General features: G+C 47.3%; 1 protein-coding gene across 2 annotated transcripts in view; it reads left to right on the top strand.

Moving 5' to 3' along the window:
- Nucleotides 1-9,339: 9,339 nt before the first annotated feature.
- The window catches only part of SYT17 (synaptotagmin 17), a 40,221-nt gene continuing 28,528 nt past the window's right edge, over nucleotides 9,340-21,032 (top strand). Inside the window, exons 1-5 of one of the 2 annotated variants that reach the window (XM_074919026.1) lie at nucleotides 9,340-9,568; nucleotides 12,858-12,875; nucleotides 14,163-14,311; nucleotides 19,385-19,533; nucleotides 19,964-20,583. In XM_074919026.1, the coding sequence (XP_074775127.1) occupies nucleotides 9,554-9,568; nucleotides 12,858-12,875; nucleotides 14,163-14,311; nucleotides 19,385-19,533; nucleotides 19,964-20,583 (951 nt within the window). In that variant the 5' untranslated portion in view covers nucleotides 9,340-9,553. The remainder of the gene's footprint in view (nucleotides 9,569-12,857; nucleotides 12,876-14,162; nucleotides 14,312-19,384; nucleotides 19,534-19,963; nucleotides 20,584-21,032) is intronic. The other variant, XM_074919027.1, reaches the window with a different exon arrangement.

Below are 21,032 nucleotides of genomic sequence, written 5' to 3' on the forward strand. Positions count from 1 at the left end.
TCAGCAAGTTAACAGGCACGTTGCAGACTTTTACCTCATGTTAAACAGGTTGTGCAGGCTCGGCTTCTGCGGGGAGGGGTTCGGGGTCCTCCAGCCCGTGTTTCCCGCGGTTCTCAGCTCTGGGCCTGTCTGCTGGTGGAGGGGCTGCTGCCGAAGAGGTGGTTGTATGGGGGTATTAGTGTGTCTTCTGGGCATCTCACTTTGTCATGCACCCTCGGAGGCTTGTTTAAGTGTGTTTCAAAAAGGAGAAACTTGCTAGTCATAGGGATTGTGAATCATGGGCACTTCTCCAAAAATATATTTCTGTATAGAGCCTGTAAGTGTTTTCCCAGAAGCTACTTGAGCTCAGCAGCCATTCATACCCTACCAAATCGAAGGACATCTCCTGAATATTAAAAAGAAAAAAGGGGAGGTTGGGGAGGAGAACAGCAGCAATAGACTCCAGCAAACCAATAAACCCATTTCTCCCCTTTTATTTCAGTGGGGTGTTTTCCAGAGTCTTGCAAAGTCTTGCAAACAGATGTTAAACTGCCTGTTGGCAGGATGGCTGGTTTAAGAGGCACGGTCCGTATGAGGCATTACTGGTAAGAGTGCATCAGCCCTCTCTCTCTCTCTCCTCTCTGCTGCCCTGGGAGGTAGGTGACTGAATGAAGTGGACTGCACTCCATTGTAACTTCGGCTGCCAGAACGCAGGAGATCTTGGTAAGAGTTTGGTACATCGTGTGTTTTCAAATCTTGCAGGAGTCTAACTTGCTCAGGAACAAAGCAAGTCTTGGCTGAAGCTTTCTCTATGCCTGAGTTTCTTCTAACAGTCTGCTTATCTCTTGGCTTCTTGAGTGGCTGTCTGCCTTGAAGTGCAGAGTCTTCCCGAAGTCCTGCACCTGGCTGAGTGCACCAATTCCAGCAGAGCAGTGGCAATGCAACTTTACCATGACATTTACCCCCTGCATTTTACATGTACTACTTAAAATGTTTTCAGTATAAAGATGTGGTGGGTGCCAGAGGGAAGGAGGCTGGTAGCAAAACACACTGACTTCTGTGGTTTTCTCCTTGGAAATGCTACTAGTGCTCCAAGAAACCACACAAATCTTGTGTGAGCAGCAGTGTTTTGAATTTGCCTCTTGAAATCATTCATATCACCCAGAATGTTTATAGGGGCACATAATGAGCTTTCAACACTCAAATAATTCCTCAAGGAAGAATCGTTATGGTCTTCCAAAACGATCCCTGTGTTAAGTGGCAATTAAGAGCTAATTATAATGAGATGCTGTGGAATGAAATTAGTATCCAGCTTAGAGCCATAACAGAAACATCCATGTAGATAAGCTGGAGAGGAGATGGTGGGAGAAAGGGGAAAGTTGGGAATGCGGCAGCTGTGCTGCAAGGAGGGGCAGGTGTATCACCTTGGAGAAGATGATGGCTAACTGGATGGTCGTCAGAAGAGTCAACCCTCAATGGAAAACGTGATGGCTTTTCTGAGGGATAACTCTGGGATTTGCATGAACTTCTTCAGCCAGAGCTTTCAGGGCTTGTAGTTTTTGTGGAAGAAGATGTGGTTTGAACACTGCTTTCTGCCTTCTGAAATGTTCGCTGGTGAAAGTGCTGTTCACCCATCTCTGGCAGCTGGAGGGTTATGATGTCTGCTACCTGAAAAGGCCATTTCGGTGCTGAAATTCATCTCTTCAGCCAGTAAAGACCTTTACAATGAGAATTTCATATCAAAGGCAGTGCACTGCTCTGGCAGTGCAACAGTTTGAGTATCTATTTGCCTTTTCCTGACTGCCACTGGAGTAGCTACATGTGAAGTGCACAGGTATTTTATCTGAATAAAAATTCTTGCTCTCAGTGGTTAGCAAACACAGCTGCCCTGGGAACTTGTGATCTGCAGAGCAGAAAGCTGATTTTCTGTGGATAATGTGCTGCTTTGATTGAACACAGGTGCTTGCACATACTGGGATATGCTGTCCTGGCTGCTCTGGCACATCTTTGCCCCTCGAGAGCGACTAGCGTTTGTTTTCAACAGATTTTCCCCTTCTGCCGTGGGTCCAGGCTTGCAGAGGAGGCAGGCCGTTGCAGCGAAGGGAGCAGATGGATAACTCCCTTCTCTCTCCTGCGCAGTATTTTCATAACCTTTCAATGGCATCCCGGCGGAATGGGGACAAGATGGCGATCACGCGCTGACCACAGACACTCTGTTTCTTCTAGTGGGGGAGGAAGCCGGGATGAGATCAGATTTACTTTTTTCCCTTTTCTGCTTAGAAACGTATGTGTGTTGCTAACAAGGTCCCCAGTTCAACGCCGTAAAAGGGATGCTGCAGGGAGGAGGACAAGTAAGCTTCCTCCCTTGGGAAAGGGCTAATGCAGTCCTTGACTCATAGAAACTGCTTTTCTGAGGTCAGCGGGCTTGCGGTTTGTTACCCATGATGGCAGGTGACTCGGGTTGAGCTATTGGCACAGTGGGATGAGGTGGTAGATGGGGCTGGACCCACAGCAGGGCATTGCTCAGGAACAGAGACATCGTCCCTGATGGCATCGCTCGACCGACTGCAAGTTACTGGACACAACATGGGGGGAGGAACATAACATGCTGCTACCTGAGAGCAAACATGTTACCAGCTAATCTATAAGAACAGATTTCTTCAGTCAGACACCCAGGGGAACACCCAGTGGCAAGGAGGAATTTTATCACCTGGATTTGAGCAGACTTTTGCATATGAGGTTGATTTGGTTTGTGATGAAGAGAGGTTTGCCTTCAAGTACAGCTCTGAATCTGAACAGCAGAAGGCACAGTGTGTACTGCTGTGTGTAGAGATTTTTATTTCCATTAATGTCCAGAGAAGAGATTCCTCATGAGAAGGAAATTTTAATTTGGAAAGGACTCATTCTCATTGTAAATCGGTTGCATTTAGCTGGATTTACGGCATCCCTCTTCATCAGAGCTGCGTCCTAGTGAAAACACCACAGGGTAAGCGCATAGGAATGGGGAGGAAGGAAAAAGAATCGAATAACAGAAACAGACGGGTGAAATCAAGGTCCCTATGAGGCAGAAATATTGAGTAATTTCATTTATTTCTCACCTACAGCACTGCTCTAATTTGTGATACAGTATTTTGCACATCTGCTTAATGAGATGGGAAAACCAGATGTAATGGTCTCCGCTGCTGTGAGGGGACAAATGGAAATGGAGCCTTTTGTAATAAAAATAGTCCTGCCCTTTTGAACCTGTTGAATTTTGGAGTAGACACGGGCATGTTTTTGCAAATGATGATTTGGTATTTGCAGCTGAATGATCCTAAACTCATTCCCATAGCTGTTCCTTCCCAGCTCAGAAGTGGGTTTTATTGCTGTTGATACTGCTTTTTTCACAAAGCTTTAAGCAGTCTCTATTTTTGTGTTTTGGTCATTTGTTTCATAATTTAAAAGCTTTTCTCTTACCAGCCATGTTTAAATGTTTTTGGATAACTTTTGCTACATTTTACAGCTGCACAGCCCCAGGGCTTAGTTACAAAGCCTTGCTGATTTAGTTGAAGGAAGTGTGCTTTCACATCTGTTTCTGTGTTAACTTATATCTTTAGGCCACTGCTGGAAAGGAGAAAACTGTAAATGCCAATTCCTCCCCATTCTCATTCTAGGTTTGATATAGTTTTTAATGTTCATGTGAATAGGAAAGGAATATTTAAAATGTTGACTTAATAAAATAGCGTGAATCAAATGGGAAGAGTTGTAGCACAGTTATTCGAACAACTTCCAAGGCATGACACTGTTGTTTTAAAATAATTCATCCCTGAGCTTGTAACACAACCAAAGCTTGCAGTATTTCTCTTACGATTTTATCCTTGAGTCTCAGAGATATGACCTTGAGTGAGTGTGAGACTGGGTCTTCCTTATTCTATAAAATCCCACACTCTGACCTTTCCAAAAGATATTCCCTTATTTTTAAGGTGGGCGCTGGAAGTATCTCGAGTATCTTTAGAGGTCACTTTGGAGGCCTGGATTCTGTCCCCCATTTGCTCAGCCCCCCTTGCTGGGGTCACACTGAGTCCCCCAGGGCTTGGAAAGCTGCATCTATAGCTCCCATCCAGCTCCTCTTGGTAGGAATGATTCTCATTCTGCTGAATTTGTCTTCCTGAGAAATGGGGATACTACTTCTCAGCTTCAGAAAGGCAGATGTTGCTTGTTTCTCAGTCATTAGATCAAATACTAAGTAGAAATGTTCTTTAAAAATAGAGCTCACTTCCTTAGGAATTTGCTTCAGTGGGGACTGTGAGATATTCTCTCTGTAATGATTTATATTACAAAAATAGCTCTGTCCTACGTCTGTAAACAGTTAGAAATATGAGCCTGGAAAAGAAATCTAGCAGCTAACTCCTCAACCCTACAGCTTGTATAAACCAGTCGTAAACAAAATGAATTACAAAAGCAACTGAAAAACTGAACTTCCCTATAAATACAATGTTCTCTCCTCGGAAGTCTGAAAATACTCCGGGCTTTTTAGCATGACCCAAAGTGTACCGTATCCAAGCTTTTTTGGCCTCAATGTAAGGAGTGAGTTCCAAAGCAGAAGTCTGGCAGCGCTGTGCCTTCTCCGGAGGACTCTCCTGCTGCTGAAATTGCACCGAGTCAGGGGGGACCCTGCGAGCAAGTGAGTCACAGGCCACAGAGGTCCTGTCTTTATTGCAAAATTAGGTCATCGAAAGATCATGACCTCAAATTCATATTTACACATGTGACCTAGCAGTCACCATTTGCCTTCAGCACTGTCAGCTGATGGCACTGGGCTCGCACATAGTGACACTGCGTGAAGCCACTGAGGGCTCTGCTACCAGGGGATTAGTGCTGAGACGTGGTCAGCGTGTTGGAATGGAGCATGACTTAACCAGGCGGTGACAGCTCCCTCCGGGGACAGGTTTCCTTCGAGTAGGAACTTGGATTCGAGTGCTTGATGCAATAATATGCAGTGCCTGCTTCCTCGGAGGCTGCGTGCCCTTTGGCTGTGGTTTTTATCAATGTTTACTATAGAAATAGCTTTAGTAGATTATGCTGCGTCATTCAGTTCCCTGCCAGAACGTATGTTAAAGACAAACTAGAAAGTGTGTGAGTTGAAGAGAGCAGCTGTAATTTTTATGGCATAAGCAAGGCCATTATAAATTATATGAGGCAATGAGGATCTGAGGATTTTAGATCAAATTTAGCCACTTTATCTAGAGACTTAAGAAAAGAGAAAAATGTGCCTTTACTGATATTGCCGATTAGGGAGCTGCCAGGTGGCCGGTTAATAACCCAGATGCGCTGCAGAAGGTGCAGCATCAGCAGAGGCTGTTCCTGAAGGGAAGCAGAGGAGTGCTTTCCAGGGCACAGCGACAAGGCAGGAGAGTGCCGGTAGTTTCCTCCCGGCTCCAGGCGCGAGTCGGGTATGGAAGATGTGACAAGAGGGTGATCCTGGGGTAGGTAATGCCAAACCAGAAAGGCATAAGAGCTTAGGAAAATTGCAGAGAAGGAGGGGAATGCAATGAAATCTAAAGAACAGTTGGCTACTGAAAACGCAGAAGCGTGGGAAATGGTATCTTGGCTTCAAATTGGGCAGATTCACAGATGTCCATGGAGTTGATGGGCTAATTTAGAGGCACTTGAGACCAAAGGCTGGATGAGTCATGGAAATGGATTGTAGCACCTTCCCCTTTTGTCACTAGATGGAATCTCTGTCTGTCACACTGATGTCAGCCCCATTCCTGCTGGAAACTGCATCATCACTGGCATAAGACCTGCTGCTGCTATAACCCTTGCATGCTCTGGCCCTTGAGAGCTTGGGACAGAGGCACTGGGGGCTCAGGCTTCTTGCTGATCCCTGAAGCACACCAGGAATTCGCTGGGAGAAGGGGATATCTAACACTTCCCTACTCCAAACAAAGCTGTCTGGGCACACTGCTGTGTGGGAATTTGGGAGAAGAGATTGAAGGGATCAGCACATGAGCTTGGGTGGCAGTGGGGGGGTTTAGCTTGCACCTTTGCCATCAGCAATAAGCAGGACTCAGCTCAGGTTGTTTCAGTCATTTTCTGCATTTGTAACAAAGCACCACACAGACCCCAACACTGAGTCAGTCCTAGAGCTACAATAAGTACGGGTGTGGGGCCAGCAAGGCAGAGCTGTCCTGCTCCAGAGCAAATCATCCCTCTCACCCACAGTGTTGGGTCTCTCCTGGAACACAGCTGAGGGTAAAGGCAGGTGAGCAGAGTCTGCTGCTTTCTACTTCAACAGATGGGAGAGATCTGCTTCTCAGAGCCTGGCTTGCACTCTGGGTAATAGGGTAAATAGGGGTATTTACCCAGTTTTTCCTACCCTGTGTGCCACTCCACTGCTTGAGGTCTCTGTATCAAACCGCCCCAGCCCTTTGTCTCTCCCAAGTGCAGGTTGTAGAGGATGGTCCTGCTCCTGCTTGCCCACAACTTCTCAAATAAAACCTCATGGACTTGCCTCTTCAGGGTACAAATGCAAGGCAGGAAAAGGCCTGAAAAAAACACAGAGGGAAACTGCATTTCCATGAAACCCGCAAGGAGATGAACATGTTGCTGGAGATGGCTCTGTGAGAGCGAATCAAAGGTGCCTTTGTTGTAGGGATGATGCTGTGGGGGAATGAAGCTAATCCTACAATGACGAGAGAAGCTGGACCTTCATGGGCTGCCAACGGCAGTGGGGAAGCACCAGCTACAATGACTTGCTGTTTATAAAAACATTTAGAGATAAGAAGCTTATTTTTAGGCAGAGTAGTAGCCGGCTATTCCAGCAGGCTCAAGTGACGATAAGGATTTGGCATATGAACAGGAGAGTAAGACATCTCATCTTATCTTGTACCACCACTTTTCTCCACGCTTTCCCTCTTGCAGTAGAGAGCCCTGCCAATTGCTTTAGGAGTCACATGAAAATCCTTTGAAATAGCCATCAGATTCCCTTCCTTTCCTTTCTCCACTTTTTCAGAGTGATGTTCTCCCTGAACTTTAAGGCATGAAGCAGCTGAAAGTCTCTGACAAGAGGACACGTGCAGGCATGGCATTTTGAACACCGGCAGCCCTGGTTCTGGTTTGTCTGAGAAGCTGCTTGTCTGATTTGCTGTGCTGGAGGTAGATTTTGCTACTTGCTGGGCTGGTTGCAATGATTCAGGCGCATGCTCTGGATGTAGCTGATGTTATTCCTAATGTGTATTAATATCAGTAAGAATAGAAATCTATTATAAAATCATATTCTGCAAAAGCAGTGTTAATTTCCTTGTTTTCTGCGTAGAAATTTTTCATTTGCACGCCTCGCCATCTGCATTGCAGCCATTACATGTGGGAAGTATGGAATGTGTCTTATCAGACACAGAGTGTGCACAGCAAAGGACATCCAAAGGTTATGTTGTCATCATGTCAAATGGGTCTGTTTATTCTGAGTGCTGTAGAAGCAGAGCTTAATCAGAGCATCAGCCATATGCAGATTTGAAATTAGATTTTACAATAACCACCTGTCTGCTGTTTCAAATCCATCATATTCTGTGGGTTAGAGCTGTGTTTGCTTAGTGAATATATACGCTGGGAGAACATAATCTAAAAGCCCTCATGCACCAGTGTAAAAGGCACTTAAATGCATGTATATGTATGAGTGTGCAAGGGAAGCACATTTATCATGGCTTTCTGCTAGTCTGCTACTAAAGCATGTGGGGGGAAAAGGCATTTTTCCATATAAATTAGTATTAGTGAACCCACCTATAAAACTTCTTCTGCTCTTCTTTTTGGGTTCATAATGGGTCAGCCAAAAAAAGTCGGTGATAAATGATGCAGCATTTGATCTTTCTCTGTCCTAAACATTTTTAAAGGAGTAAGTACAAACATGGACATAATGTTTACTTAGTGAGGCATGCCATAGTTTTTGTGACTCACAACATTCTGCCTTTAAGGAGTCAAAAAAATCTGTATGAAAAGTTTAAGCCTCTCTCCACTATGTTACAACGTAAAAAAAAAAAAATAAAATCCATGTGTTCACTTATTGCAAGCTGCATCAAGGCGGTGGTGAGTCAAGATGAAAAGAGCAACGATATTCAAAGTAAAGGCTGACATTTTAAACAGTGGCACTTGGAAAGAAGTGGAATTAAAAAGAATTGCAGAGCAAAAATTGACAAACAACATGTACCACAGTTTAATCATATGTTCAAAACTGCCTGAAACAAGTAAGTACTCTTTTTTTTTTTTTTTTCCTTGCTTATCTCAACTATGGTAATTATTCGTCTAAAGCGGTAGCTGCTCTCCCTGGGGAAAAAGAGAATGTATTTTTTACATTCAGAGTATGGCCCTTCCCACGGAAGTCAACGGGAGTTTTTTGTGATTTCAATGAGAACTTAGATGGGCTATTAAATGCGATCAGTAATACGGGAGCCAGCCTGCCCCAGCAGCTCCCTCCTGACCACAAGGAGCAGCAGCGAGCACAGGGTTTAGGCTGGGCAGCGTCTGAAGCTGTGCGGATTCCCTCCTCCGGAGCAGGGGGCACCATCCCAGTGTTTTTCCCATTCACCATGTTACACTGAAACGGACTGGGGTGGTTGTGAGTCAGGGAGGTGCCCAAGAGCACACAACTGCCGATGGCCCAGCTGGGCTGAGCTGTAAGCCGCTGCCTCTTGCCTCTGTGCAGGGCTTAGGGCAGATCCAGGTGCCAGGGAAAGTGTAGCCAGGGAGTTTCCTCCGACGCTGAGGGCTGAAGCCTTTGTCTAGAGCAGCATGTTGGGAAGCCTCTGATTTATGTGGTACCAAGGTGGTGCTCAGGAGGAACAGCCCCACATCTCCACCTCCTCTGCTTTCCCAGTTTGACCTCAGAAGAGCGCGCGGAGTTCCCCAGGTCCAACCATCCATGTGGTGGGATCTGCCCGTTGCTGGGCCACGTCCCCCCCGGCCCTGCCGCTGCCCGGGGCCCAGCCTGGCCCGTGGGTTACAACTCGCTCCTTACTCCAGCTCCTTCCTCATCTTCGCTCGGGAAGACACGGGCGGACGCGTTCTAACTTCGGTCATTCGAGCTCATAAAACAGCTGCACCCTTGCTGAACTCAGGGGTGTCTATACACCTTCTCCTAGAGCGAACTCTTTGGAGGAAAACGCTGCTATAAACCTGCTCCGCCGGCCAAGGCCGCCGCGCTGCCGGCGGTGCCCCCCGCGGCCCGGAGGGTTTTCCAGCCCTGAATTTCCGCGCCGGGCCCTCTGGAGGTCAGTGTTCGCCCGCGCTGCAGCGGACCTGTTGCGGCCCCGCGGAGGCTCCGCGGGCAGGGCCGGGCCGGGCAGGAGCCCGCCTGCTCGCAGCGCAAACCCCGCGCTCCACCGACCCGAGGGGGGCGGCGGGTCTCCCCGCCCTGACGGCGCCCCCGGTCCCCGCGGTGCCTGCGCGGTCGCGTAGCCGTTCCTCGCCCGCGGGGCGCTGCAGCCTCGTCCCGTCCCCCCCGCCTCCCCGCCCGGGGCGGTGCCGCACCGCGGGGCGTATTGCGGCGCAGCGGGCGCGGTGGAGCGGCGCGGCGGGAGGTGCCGTGCGCGCCCCGCGGAAGATGGCGTACATCCAGGTGGGTGCGGAGTGGCGGCGTTGCGGGTCCCCGGGGTGAGCCCCATCACTGGGGGGACCCCCCGCTTCGTCTGCGGGACGGGGTCGGTGCCGTGGCGGGGCCCCCCCCGCGCTTCTTGCCCGGCGCAGGTGCGCAACTTCGGGTTAACTTCTGGGGCGGAGTTCCCGCGGCGGCGGCAGCCTCCGGCGAGGGGGGCAGGAGCGGGGCTCGCAGCCTGCTGCTGCCGGCGGGCGCCGGGGTAGGAGCGGATCCCGGCGGGGCACGACGGGCAGCCCTCAGCCCTCCCGCCTCCCTGCCGGGGGCACCGGCGTGGCCCCGGGTGCGGGCGAGCCCGGCCCGAGCCCGCACAAGGACTTCTTGGAGGGAGGAGGAGGAGGAGGAGGATGCTAAACCCCGCCGGCAGACTTGAGATGCGCTGGGGACTTAATCGGCCTCTCCAGCCTGGGCAGAGCCCGGCGGGGTGGGGGGCACAGGCGAGCCCCAGCCTTCGGCGTGACGGACGAGACCCCCCCAGCAGCGTGAGGCTGGATTAAAATTCGGGCTGGTTCAGACCCTGAGCGGTTTTCCCCTCCGGCCCTGCCGTTCCAGCTGCCTGTTTTCCATCTGTAGCTCCGAAGGCTGCTGCCCAGTTTTAAGATAAGCCCGAGCGGAGCATTTACAGCTGCGCGGGGGTCCGGGCGCTGGTAGAGACACCCGCTATCAGCGCCACCCGTGACCCCCCCGTCCCACCCGGGGCAGAGCCATCGGGGGCGCGGCGGGCGCTGCCCCCGGGGGGGGCGGCTGGAGCCGGCGGCGGACGAGCCCCGCCGGGGTGGGGGACGGCGGGGGGGGACGCGGGGCTCCCGGGGCCCCTCGGCTCGGCGGGGATCTCGAGTGGGGCCGGACGGACCCTCCGGCAGCGCCGCCGTCGGGGCCCCCCTGTGCGGGGCGGGGGTTCGGGCAGCAGGGACAGCCCGTTGCCCCCACGCTGAGGTGTTAACCACGTTGCGGGGGGGCACCCACGGGTGTGTGCCTGGGGGGACTGCACCGTCCGTAGGCTGCAGTGTCCGTTGTGGTGGGGCTTGTGAGCCTTCCTTGGGGGTGTAGCTGCCCTGGGGGGCACAACACAGTGTCGGTGGGGACCCCACCCTGCTGCAGCCTCCCCGGGGACACCGCTATGGCGGGTTGTTGTAGCTGCTCTGTTGACCCGGTTGTGATCGGTGCGGCTGTGCTGGCTGGAGCAGGCGGCCCCCCCCATGGGCCCAGGCAGACTGGGGGGACTGGGCCCCTGCGGCGAGGCGTGGGGTGGGGGTGCCGCCCTGGCCCGCACCCAGCCCGGGCGAGGGGATGCGCCCGGGCCGCCGCGGTCGGCCCCTGGTGAGGGTCCGCTCCGGGCTGGAGGCTCCCAGCTGGGCTGTTCTCTGCTCGGCCGGCTTGGGGAGACGTGCCAGGGGTGACGGTGCCTCCCTGACCCCGGGGGCTGAGCCCTTCTCCTGCGGGTGCTGAGCGCGCCGCAGCTTTGCTCCCTGGGATCCCCCGGTGCCTGCTCGCTGGTGCATCCTTCCCTGAGCCTCTGCCCTTCCTCAGCCCCGACCCTCCTTCCCGGTGTGAGGGAGGTGGGTGAACACAGCTGGTCGTGTTTGCTTTCCTTTCACGGGCCCCTGCATTTAAACCCTATATAGCCCTGGTTGCTTGTTTACCTCTTCTGCACTGTAATATTTAGTTATTCCTCTCCTCCCGTTCCTGGCGGAGATTTGTGGGTGGTCAGGGACTCCGTTTCTTACGTGCCTGTGACCGCTGTGGGTGCTCTCGGGGCTGGTGGCTCACAGGAAGGGTTTCACGTTGCCGGTGGCCGATGGTGACCCGAAGGGATGTTTGACACAAGCCTGTGGTGCGTCCCTGCGGGCCATTTGGAAATGCCACTTCCATCCATCGCACAGCATGTGCTACAGAGTTTGATCGTGTGGCACGGATCCAGCCACTTCATTTTAGAGCAATTTAAATATTCTTATTGCAGCTTTGCTAAACCACTGTAGCTCTGGCTGTCGTACTCTGGCTGTCGTGCTTTGGCTGCAACTTTGCATTAATAAGAAATGATAAAGCCCTTTAAACCATTTAGGATTTTCTTAAACAGTTGGTCTATGGGTATCTGGTAATCACTGTCTTGTCACATTGCACTGCAGCATTTCCAGTCTTTTATTTTGTTCTAACAAGTGGTGGCGTTTTCACCAAGAACTGGTTTCTGAGAAATTTGAAAGGGAGCCTTGGGCTGAAACATGGTCCATGGGAGAGTTCTTGGAACTAAAGGCAACTTCTGCCTCCCAGCTGCTTTATAAAAAGCTGCTCTTGTCCCTGCTGTGAGCATAAAGTTAGAAACCAATTTCTACATGTGAAAAAGTAGAGAAGAGTGGGGGGTTTTGCCTGAGTTTTTTGTTGCGTGGGTTTTGGGTTTGGGTGTTGGTTTTTTTATAGGGATTTCCTCTATAGAAAGACAGCCAGGGCAATTAGGAAACTCTTAGGCAGAAAGCAATAGGAAAATAATTTCAGCAGGCATTTGCTACTAAGTCTCCAGTTATCAACTAAATGAGTCAAGGTTGGCTTTGTGACTAAAACACTGGCTTGCAACCTTTTCTCTGTGTCTCGGGGAAAGTGGCTACAGTGCAGATTTTTGAACTGAAGCACGTGTCTCAAGTTTTAAGTACTTACTGCCTGGTTTTTGTGTTCTTCAAGTCACATCTGAGGATGAGACTGAAGATGCACAGCTACCTCAGCTGATGTGTACGTGGTGGAGGGTATTCATTCTGAGTCTGTGCCCCTTCCTAGAAATGTTGCTTTTAACAAGTTGGCATTGAAACTGTTTATATGGGCTGAATCTGGAGGAAAGCCTCTTTTTTCATTGTAGTTATCTGACTGGAAGATTTGGATATGGTTTGCCATCAGCAACAAGTAGTTGCTGCAGTCAGAGAGGTTATTGAAGAAAAGAAAAGGGGTTGCACATGATACCCCGTTAGCAAGGGTCAATGAGCAGGATTTTCATGCTCCAGGGTGGGTTTGGGAATTTTGCTCCTGTGGAAGGAGGAGCAGAGGGAGCTTGGTGGGGAGGGACTGGAAGTAGCAGAAGCTGATACCTGGTCAGGAGACCTCTCCTTCCTCTAACGTTTCCAAGGTACTGTCTTGCCAGAAATCCAAGCTCATCCCAGGCTGGGGCATGTCATGGCACAAAATTTGAAGTTACTTGAGCATTGCTAACCTGTTTTTGTCTTTTTCATTTTGTTCCCCTTTGCTTCATCCTGGATGTCTAAAAGGACAGTTGGAACCAATAAATGAGGTGAGTTAATCTGATGATTCACTCTCCGCTCTGTCTCCTTGCTCCATCCTGAGGGGATTGTATCATATTTTCTGACTTTTTGCTGATGTCCTAGATATAAGTAATGCACCACATTTGGGACTGGTAATTTATTTTTTTTTAATGTTCAGATTTTGTTTATGGAAAAAACTGTGGAGAATTCCCTGCAGATCTGCATTCCTCAGAGGAACCCCCTTTGCATGGTGTGATAGTGCCCTTTTATTTGCCCACTCGTGAATACTGCAGATGTCTTAAGTATTTTAGGGTGATATCTATGGAGAACTTCTCACATGCTTTATTTCTTCAGCTTCTTAGGAACACTTCAAGGTCACATACAACCCTAAAGCAATTCGACCCTGGATGTGCATGTGCTGTGCTCTTGCAACTGCATGTCTCCCCCCCGTGACTATGGAGCAATGCCCTTTATTAGCAGTGCCCTTGTGCTGCTTAATGAGCCTTCTTATGAACCGCCGAAGTTGAAGCTGGTGTGGGTGGGAAATGGGCTCAGGTTTGGCTTTTGGCTCCTCGTGAAGCAAGCAGAGCTTTGAAATGGAGGGAAGGCTGTAGGAATGGCATGGAAGTGGGGCAGCAGCCAGTTGCCCCTCTGATGGGGTGCTCACACCCCACGGTTGTAACAGCAGAGGAGCACTTTTCTGGGTCAAGTCACTTCTTTTAAGACAAATCATTGCAGGTTTTTCATTAAATTAATCATCATAGCAGAGGGGAGGCATGTGGATAGTGTGCTTTTGCTAATCCGTTTTAGTGGCAAGTTTGTGGGGCTGTAATGCTGTATATGTATGGATATACAAATACTACGTACTGATAGATCTAGAGGGACAAAATGTGTTCACATTGCTGTGTTAATTAAATAGACCCTTGCCGGATTAAATTGGAGCTTCTGTTTTTAATTCCTCCTGTTGTACATTTGCTGATCTATTAGTTTGTTGATGTGCGTGAAAGAATAAGCGTGTTCCAGTCTAGCATATTGCCACACCATAGTGTTTTGTAAATCACCCTCTTGCCAACCTACATAATAATACATCACTACTAGAGGGAAATACCTGCGGTGAATGCTTATTTTCCTGCCTCGTTATGGCATCAGTGAAGTTGGGCTGGTAACTGCATAGCACTTGTCTGTTGATATAGATGGAATAAATATAGTTCTTAATGTTCTGTTGCAGAAACACAAACATAAATACAGCTGAATGTTATTTCTCAATAGCTATTTGATGGGTTGTAATCTTGTACTTTGGTTTCCAATGGCTTCAGGGTCTGCTCGCTAGAATCTCGGATCTCTTGCTGTGCCGGTGGACTTGTAGAAATTGTTGTCAGAAGTGTTTCGACTGTAGCTGTTGTCAAACAAATGAAGATGAAGTTGAAATCCTGGGACCTTTTCCTGCTCAAACTCCAGCCTGGCTGTAAGTTTAGACGCACAATTTCCTAGCTTTAACTGAGGAGTAGGGCTGCTCAGCTGTGATGAGGGTATTGATATGAAATGGTGATAGGACATTCAGAGGATGCCATGTAGAAAAGAGGAACCTCCTGCTGAGGGTGGGAACATAGGCTGCTCAACAGCAAGATGTAAAAGGAGCAGCCCTGTTAGCTCAGACAGTAAGGTTAGTGTTTGTAAAACACTTCTCTGGTGGGTAAGACAAGTCATTTTGTAAACTAGCATAGCAAGCTGATAATTGGTTTAGCTGTGTACCCTTTTCTAAAGATGCTTTTCATCTTCAGTCCTATTTCCTCTTCAAATGGACCAGCCCTTTGGAGCACCTCAACTTACCTGAAATGCTGATGAGGTTGTTTTGAAATATTTTCTTATCCTAGCGTGAAGGTGGTTATCATATAGGCAGATGAAAGGTGTACCTTGTACGTGCTCTAGAGGGGAAATTAATTTAAAGTTTCATTTAGCAAGACTGGATCTCCTGCATGATCTTAGTACTCGTCAAGATTTCCTCTTGAATCATTAAAGAACAACAGTGGCAGTGCCAGGTTTTATCTGGGGCTTTGATTAGTGTATTTGCAATCTATTACAAAGAAAGTCAGTGAAGTCTTCCCTGTTTTAATTCCTCTCATTTGGTAATCTGCAGCACAGAGGTGACCCTGTGGAGGCACTGGTGAAACCGGGAAGGGAGCAGAGGTCTCCTATCTTCTAGTGGCTGCTCTGTTGCCTTGGCTGGGCTGTCTTCTGTGAGAGTAGATCATTTGATGGACACAGCTTCAGTGTGTCCAGAAGCTGTGGCACAGAAGATGACTATTTAGTGCATCATATGATGCTCAGAATTTTGTACCTAGGCACTGAGATGATCAGTTAATTTTACCTACTCCTGTGAGTACCAACTGTTTTTCTGTGTCAGGTCTGGAAGGTCCATGGCTTGGTGCTGCATGAAATAAGTTGTCTTATGTTTAAATTGCAGTCTTGTCTATATACTCTTGAATCCAAGTAGAATAGGATGGTAGTTAATACTGAAGCAGTAAAACCAGAGATGTTCAAGATGTGTTAGAGTGGTTTTTAAATGTGGAGCAGCATATTTAAGAGTCCAGAAATGGATTCACCTGCAATTAATGGGAAATGGAAACAAAATCAATGCTAAATAGGAAAGCATTGCGCACAGAAGAACACAGTGATGAGGTTGCAGTATTGGACATAGAAAGATTGCTGTAGGAACAATTACATACTTGGGAACAAGTAGCTAGGCTTGTTGTGAGAGGATGCTTCAGAGTTTCTCTGGTGTGTTGAGGAGCATAAGGGACATCCTCTGTGTTTGGGGCTGTGGGGTGATTGTCCCATGGTGTAGTTTTTGATTGCTTGATCCTTCTGTCTGGCTAAAGGGTCATTGTAAGAATTGAAGTTCTGTTCTTCTTTTGATCTCAAAACTCGGATGTATGGTGACTTTGCAGATGAGCGGGACTTAGCCAGGGGCAGAGAACACAGAGACCTTTGAACTCATAAAATGCTCTCTCCAGCCTGTATTGTTTTCTCCTATTCGTGCTCCATCTAAAAGCCTCTACAACTAACTTATTGGAATGGCCATAAGCAGAAAACACTGTGTTCTGAAAAAGAAAGCCTATTTCTTTAACTATGTTGCACTTTATGCTGCTCCTACTCATGCTAACAGCCCTGGGAAGGGTCCCCAGGACCCCAGCCTAGGTCATGTATCCATCTTTCCTTCCAGCCTCAGGCAGTCTGGTGCAGTTAGGGTCTCCCTGTTCTGCTGTAGTGCTGAGAGAAGGCGAATTCCCAGAGGTAATGCCTGAGAGGGGCAGCAGGAGCCGAATAAGAGGACACATGAGAGAAGTAGCTTTGCTTTGTGAGGAGGCATAGATGCTGCCATGCCTTAGGATCACTGAAGGTCACCGTCTCTGGCACTGTTGCACATCCTGTGATCTCTAAGGATGCCTTACTGCATTGATGTGGAAGCTGTAGGTGAGGCTTTGCTTGCTTGAAAAGGCTGTTGGCTTCTCCTCTTGAGTTGAGATGGACCCAGGGTGGTGGCAGGGAAGACGGCGATGCTTTAAGCTTCCAGGGTCACTTTGTTGGAAAATGGTGAGGGAACCCAAAAATGAGTCAAGTGAGGAGGGCAAAGAGAGCAGAGGAGGTATGGAGAGAGAAAGGAGCAGAGGGGATGTGATTGAGAGGAGGGGAGGAGCAAATGAGCCTGTAGAGAAACACGAGTCTGGAAGACTAAGAGGAAAGGGGAGTAAAAAGCAGGAGGCAGAAATGGTGTATTTTGTTTGCTGATCAATAGGGGGGCCACACTTTTTCTGTGTGCAGGTTTAAGATGGAAATGAACCCATGCAGCATCTGCTGGCTCAGGTTTCAGAAGCCGAAGATTTCTGTTTTCATTGTGTTGATCTTCTACTCTTAAATCTCCACATACATTTTTTGGAGGTGGGAAACAATATCTGGAGTTAGACGTGTCAGGAGAATAAGAGTTTGAAATTGGTCTCAGAATAAGGTGTTTAATGGGTATGGTTTTAAGTTCTCAGAGATCTGTGTATACCAGTTGACCCCTTGTCCTTTTTTTTTCCCTTTTATTTTTGAAAAGGGGAGTTTTGTATTCATTGGAAACCCCTAAAATGGAAGATGGATTTGACACCACCATATTCTGCATTTAGATGCATGCACTGAATTTGGGAACAAATCAATTTATTGTATTCCCTGCTCACAGCCTGAAAGTGTTTTAAAAATAGATCTAGGTTTTCAGCTGAGATCTTTCCATCTTGTCACTTCTTCATGGGCCTGGGACACTGGTATAATGCAGAATGCAATTTGCTCCTTCCTCACCTGCTCACCCAGTCCCAGGAGAAAACTGCTTTTATGGTCTTCATTGGCCTAGTAGCAAACATCTGAATGCCCGTGCTCAATAATCTATCCTTTATTTTTTGCCTGTGGGTTTTCCCTTTGGCAGCTCTGAGACACCTCATTGTCCTGGAAATTCAGGAGGGAACGTTAAAACTGCAAGTTTAAGTGCTTCCTCTTGGGAAACTGTTGATTTTTCTCACTTTCTGAATTTTTTACAGTGGCAACTTAGGAAAAAATTGTATTGACCTGGATGCATGGTAGCTTCTTGTTATTTCATGAGGAGCATTTGCATCCTGGTCTTTGCAGAAGTGGGCTGGGAACAAGAGCTTATGTTGGAGCTGCCCATTATGGAATATTCTACACAAACCCCAAAGATAAACGGTGCTCACTCTGTGAGACTGAATTGAAATCAGAATGCAATTCCTCTTCCTAAAGGTTCAGATTAAACAGAAACAGAGCTGCTTTAACCAGAGCCAAAGTTTATTTGAGGAAAAATTATTGTGGCTCAGTAGCAATTTCCTTACTAAAGGTCATCTGTATGTTATTAACTCACTATTACATTTACTCATTGTAGAACATCTTTAATGCCTCTCTTCTGATTCCCTTTTCATCCTGCCTTCTCCTTCTGTGCATTTGCTTCTCAAACACAAGTATATCCAAATGCTACCTATGATTGTGTGGACCCGCATTTAGGCATGAAAAAGCTATTTGTGTTCCAAGTACTGATTATATGTCAAACCATGTGATTTTGACTACCTTTAATGGGCTGCAGAGTTGTGCAAATACTGTATGCCACTTATAGCATAGGGTTTGGTTTTGGTTATTAGCAGACTTCTTTTAATGTGGATGAGTTGTGTGGCTCTGAATTGGTGAGATTTGCATGGATCCTGCTGTGAACTTTGTAGGTTTGGATAAGAATTTCCAGTTTAAATCTATTTTATATTTGGGGGACCTTTTCTGCAAGTTTACTGCTTTTTGCAGAATATATTTATTGCTCTGCTCCAGTCATTGGTTACTAAAGCAAATGATTCAACATACTTCGTTTATACCCAACTGAGCCATGCACGTAAAAAGGGTGAATTGGGAGGAAAACTCATGCAGTATTCTCCTTTGCTTTGCTCATTTCGTGCTGATGCTTTCCTTGTGATCCGCTGCTGTTTTTTGGAGTACTCTGTCTCATGGATTAACCAAAAGGCTTATTTTGCCTAATGCACTACATGTGCCATTGTGTGATTTCATTTCCATCAGCAGCCGCTCCACTATGAACGTGCAGTTGGAGACTTTATCTCCTTTAGTTGTTACTGTCTGCTCTTCTTTCAGTCAAGGCTGGGAGGTCCTGACTGCTTTTGTGAGCTCCTGTGGCTGTGACACATTGAGGTTTTTAACCAGAATGTTGTTTTATATGAAAACAAGACATAACACACACACAAACTGAAATGGCAATTACACCTGGACTTCTTTATGATACCAGTCTTCTCAAAGATGCTACAGCTCTCATTGAAACTTGATTTGTTATTTAGATCCTGCCAATTTCTCTTCTCCCACTGAGACCCCTGGGCAGTAAAATTACTGTCTGGTGAGAATCAGAACCACCTCTGGTTTATAGACGTGGATAAAAAGCAGCCAGTTATTTTAAAAGTCATGTCAATAAACAGCTCTTAATGAATTATTTTTATAAGGTCAAGTTTTGAATCCTTAGTGGCATCCCTGAAAAGCAATATTTCACTGAGAGTGGTGTGTGGTAGGTTTGGGATGCCTGAGCATGGTGGTTTCCCATGCTGGCTCATTCCTAGTGAAGTCTGTGCTTCCAAAGTGTAGCTGTGAATTTACAGCAATAAGATACTGTTTGGGTTTTATGGTTTTTGTTTTGTCTTTCTTTTTTTCTTAGAGACAAATATAATACATCTGATCAAGATCTGAGTCACACATGCCCGTGTGGCCTGTGTCGTGTTCTAATACTGATAAAACTCCATTTGAAAGACATGCAGAAAGATGAAAGAATCTGATTTTTTACATAGGTCTGAAGTCAGTTGCTCAGCCTTTTGCTTGCCAGATAGATCAGGAGATACCCCGCAGCATCTAGGGATGTGCACCCAAGATTAGACCCAGAATACCAGAATGCATTTTTATTCTGTATATATTCATTTTACTGGGTTGAATCACCCAAAGGTCTCTTTTATAACAGGATAAGCAGCCAAAATGAGGACAAAGATGGAGACTCTGATAATACAATCAGTGAGCTGCCTCCCACTCTTCAGGATGTTTCCCCTGACAGAAGGCGGTCATCTTCAGATGCATCACGGTCCACTTACAGCCTCACGAGGCGGATTTCAAGTAAGGTCGTCCTTCCAGCATTAATGTAATTCTTGTGGGGAAGAAAATCAAACTGTAGTGCTTGCTCTTTCATCTTTTAGACAGGGAATCAAGTCAAGTTGAAGGTACATTGGTAAAAATCTCATCCTGTCTGCAGGAACACAGTGGCAGGGGCCAGCCCTCTTTTTATTGCTGAAGCATATGCATGATAATTCCGTGTGAAAAGGGACGGGGCAGGGTGGAAAGTGTAGCTGAGCTTGCACTTCAGTGTAACTAAGGGTGCTATTAATTGCTGGCAATGTAATGGTGAAAAGTCCCACCGGGGAGCCTGCTGTGCTGGGTGTTGTGCAGGCCCAGAATAGCTGTACCCAAAGAAGCACAAGTTGACTTGCACCTGTAATGGCTTCAGTTGAGTTTCTAACAATCATATTTGTGCATTTCTCTTGTTTAGGTTTAGAGTCGAGGAGGCCAAGTTCTCCATTAATTGACATTAAACCTATCGAGTTTGGAATAATAGGAGCTAAGAAAGAAATAGTTCAGCCAACTATCCTGCGAAAAACCTATACCCCAGATGACTATTTTAGAAAATTTGAACCACGATTGTACTCTCTTGACTCAAATAGCGATGATATGGACTCCTTGACAGATGAGGAGATCTTATCAAAGTATCAGCTGGGCATGCTGCATTTTAGCACGCAGTATGATCTGTTGCATAATTATCTAATAGTGCGAGTCATTGAGGCTAAAGATCTGCCTCCTCCAATTTCTTACGACGGTTCAAGGCAAGACATGGCTCACTCCAACCCCTACGTGAAGATCTGCCTTCTTCCTGATCAGAAGAACTCCAAACAGACCGGAGTGAAACGCAAAACTCAGAACCCAGTGTTTGAAGAGAGGTACACATTTGAAATCCCCTTTTTAGAAGCCCAGAGAAGAACTCTGCTTTTAACCGTAGTGGATTTTGACAAATTCTCCCGCCATTGTGTTATTGGCAAAGTGTCAATGCCCTTGAGCGATGTAGACCTTGTGAAAGGTGGACACTGGTGGAAAGCCCTTGTGCCTAGTTCTCAGGTAATAGAATTTATCAGATTATTGCCACAATTTTTCTCGCTGCTTTTCTGTGTGGTTCCTTTGCTTGTTGACAAGTAATGTGGCTTCTAATTAGTTATTGTCATCTTGTTAATACAGCATCTGCTGGGCTGAAATAATGTGGGCCTATTACTGGTCTTATAACTAATACTGTGAGGTAGAGGAACTGTCTTTCATGCTCAAAGAAGGTGGCATGACAAAAGATCCTATGTCAGCTTTAATGAGAACAACTCAAGACAGTTTTGGAAGTCTGCACCTTTTGGAATATCTTTCTTGTCACTGCAGTGACCTGCATCCATTCCCAGACACTGCAGTGACACTGTCCCATCTAGGTCACTCCTGTGGTTGTTAACTTGACTCTGCTTTAGGGACATGAGGGGAACCACTGGTGCTAGTTCAGTAATGATTTGATTCAATGAAGTGTATAGAAG

The sequence above is a fragment of the Athene noctua genome, chromosome 15 (genome assembly GCF_965140245.1).
Source record: "Athene noctua chromosome 15, bAthNoc1.hap1.1, whole genome shotgun sequence".
Lineage (NCBI taxonomy): Eukaryota > Metazoa > Chordata > Aves > Strigiformes > Strigidae > Athene > Athene noctua.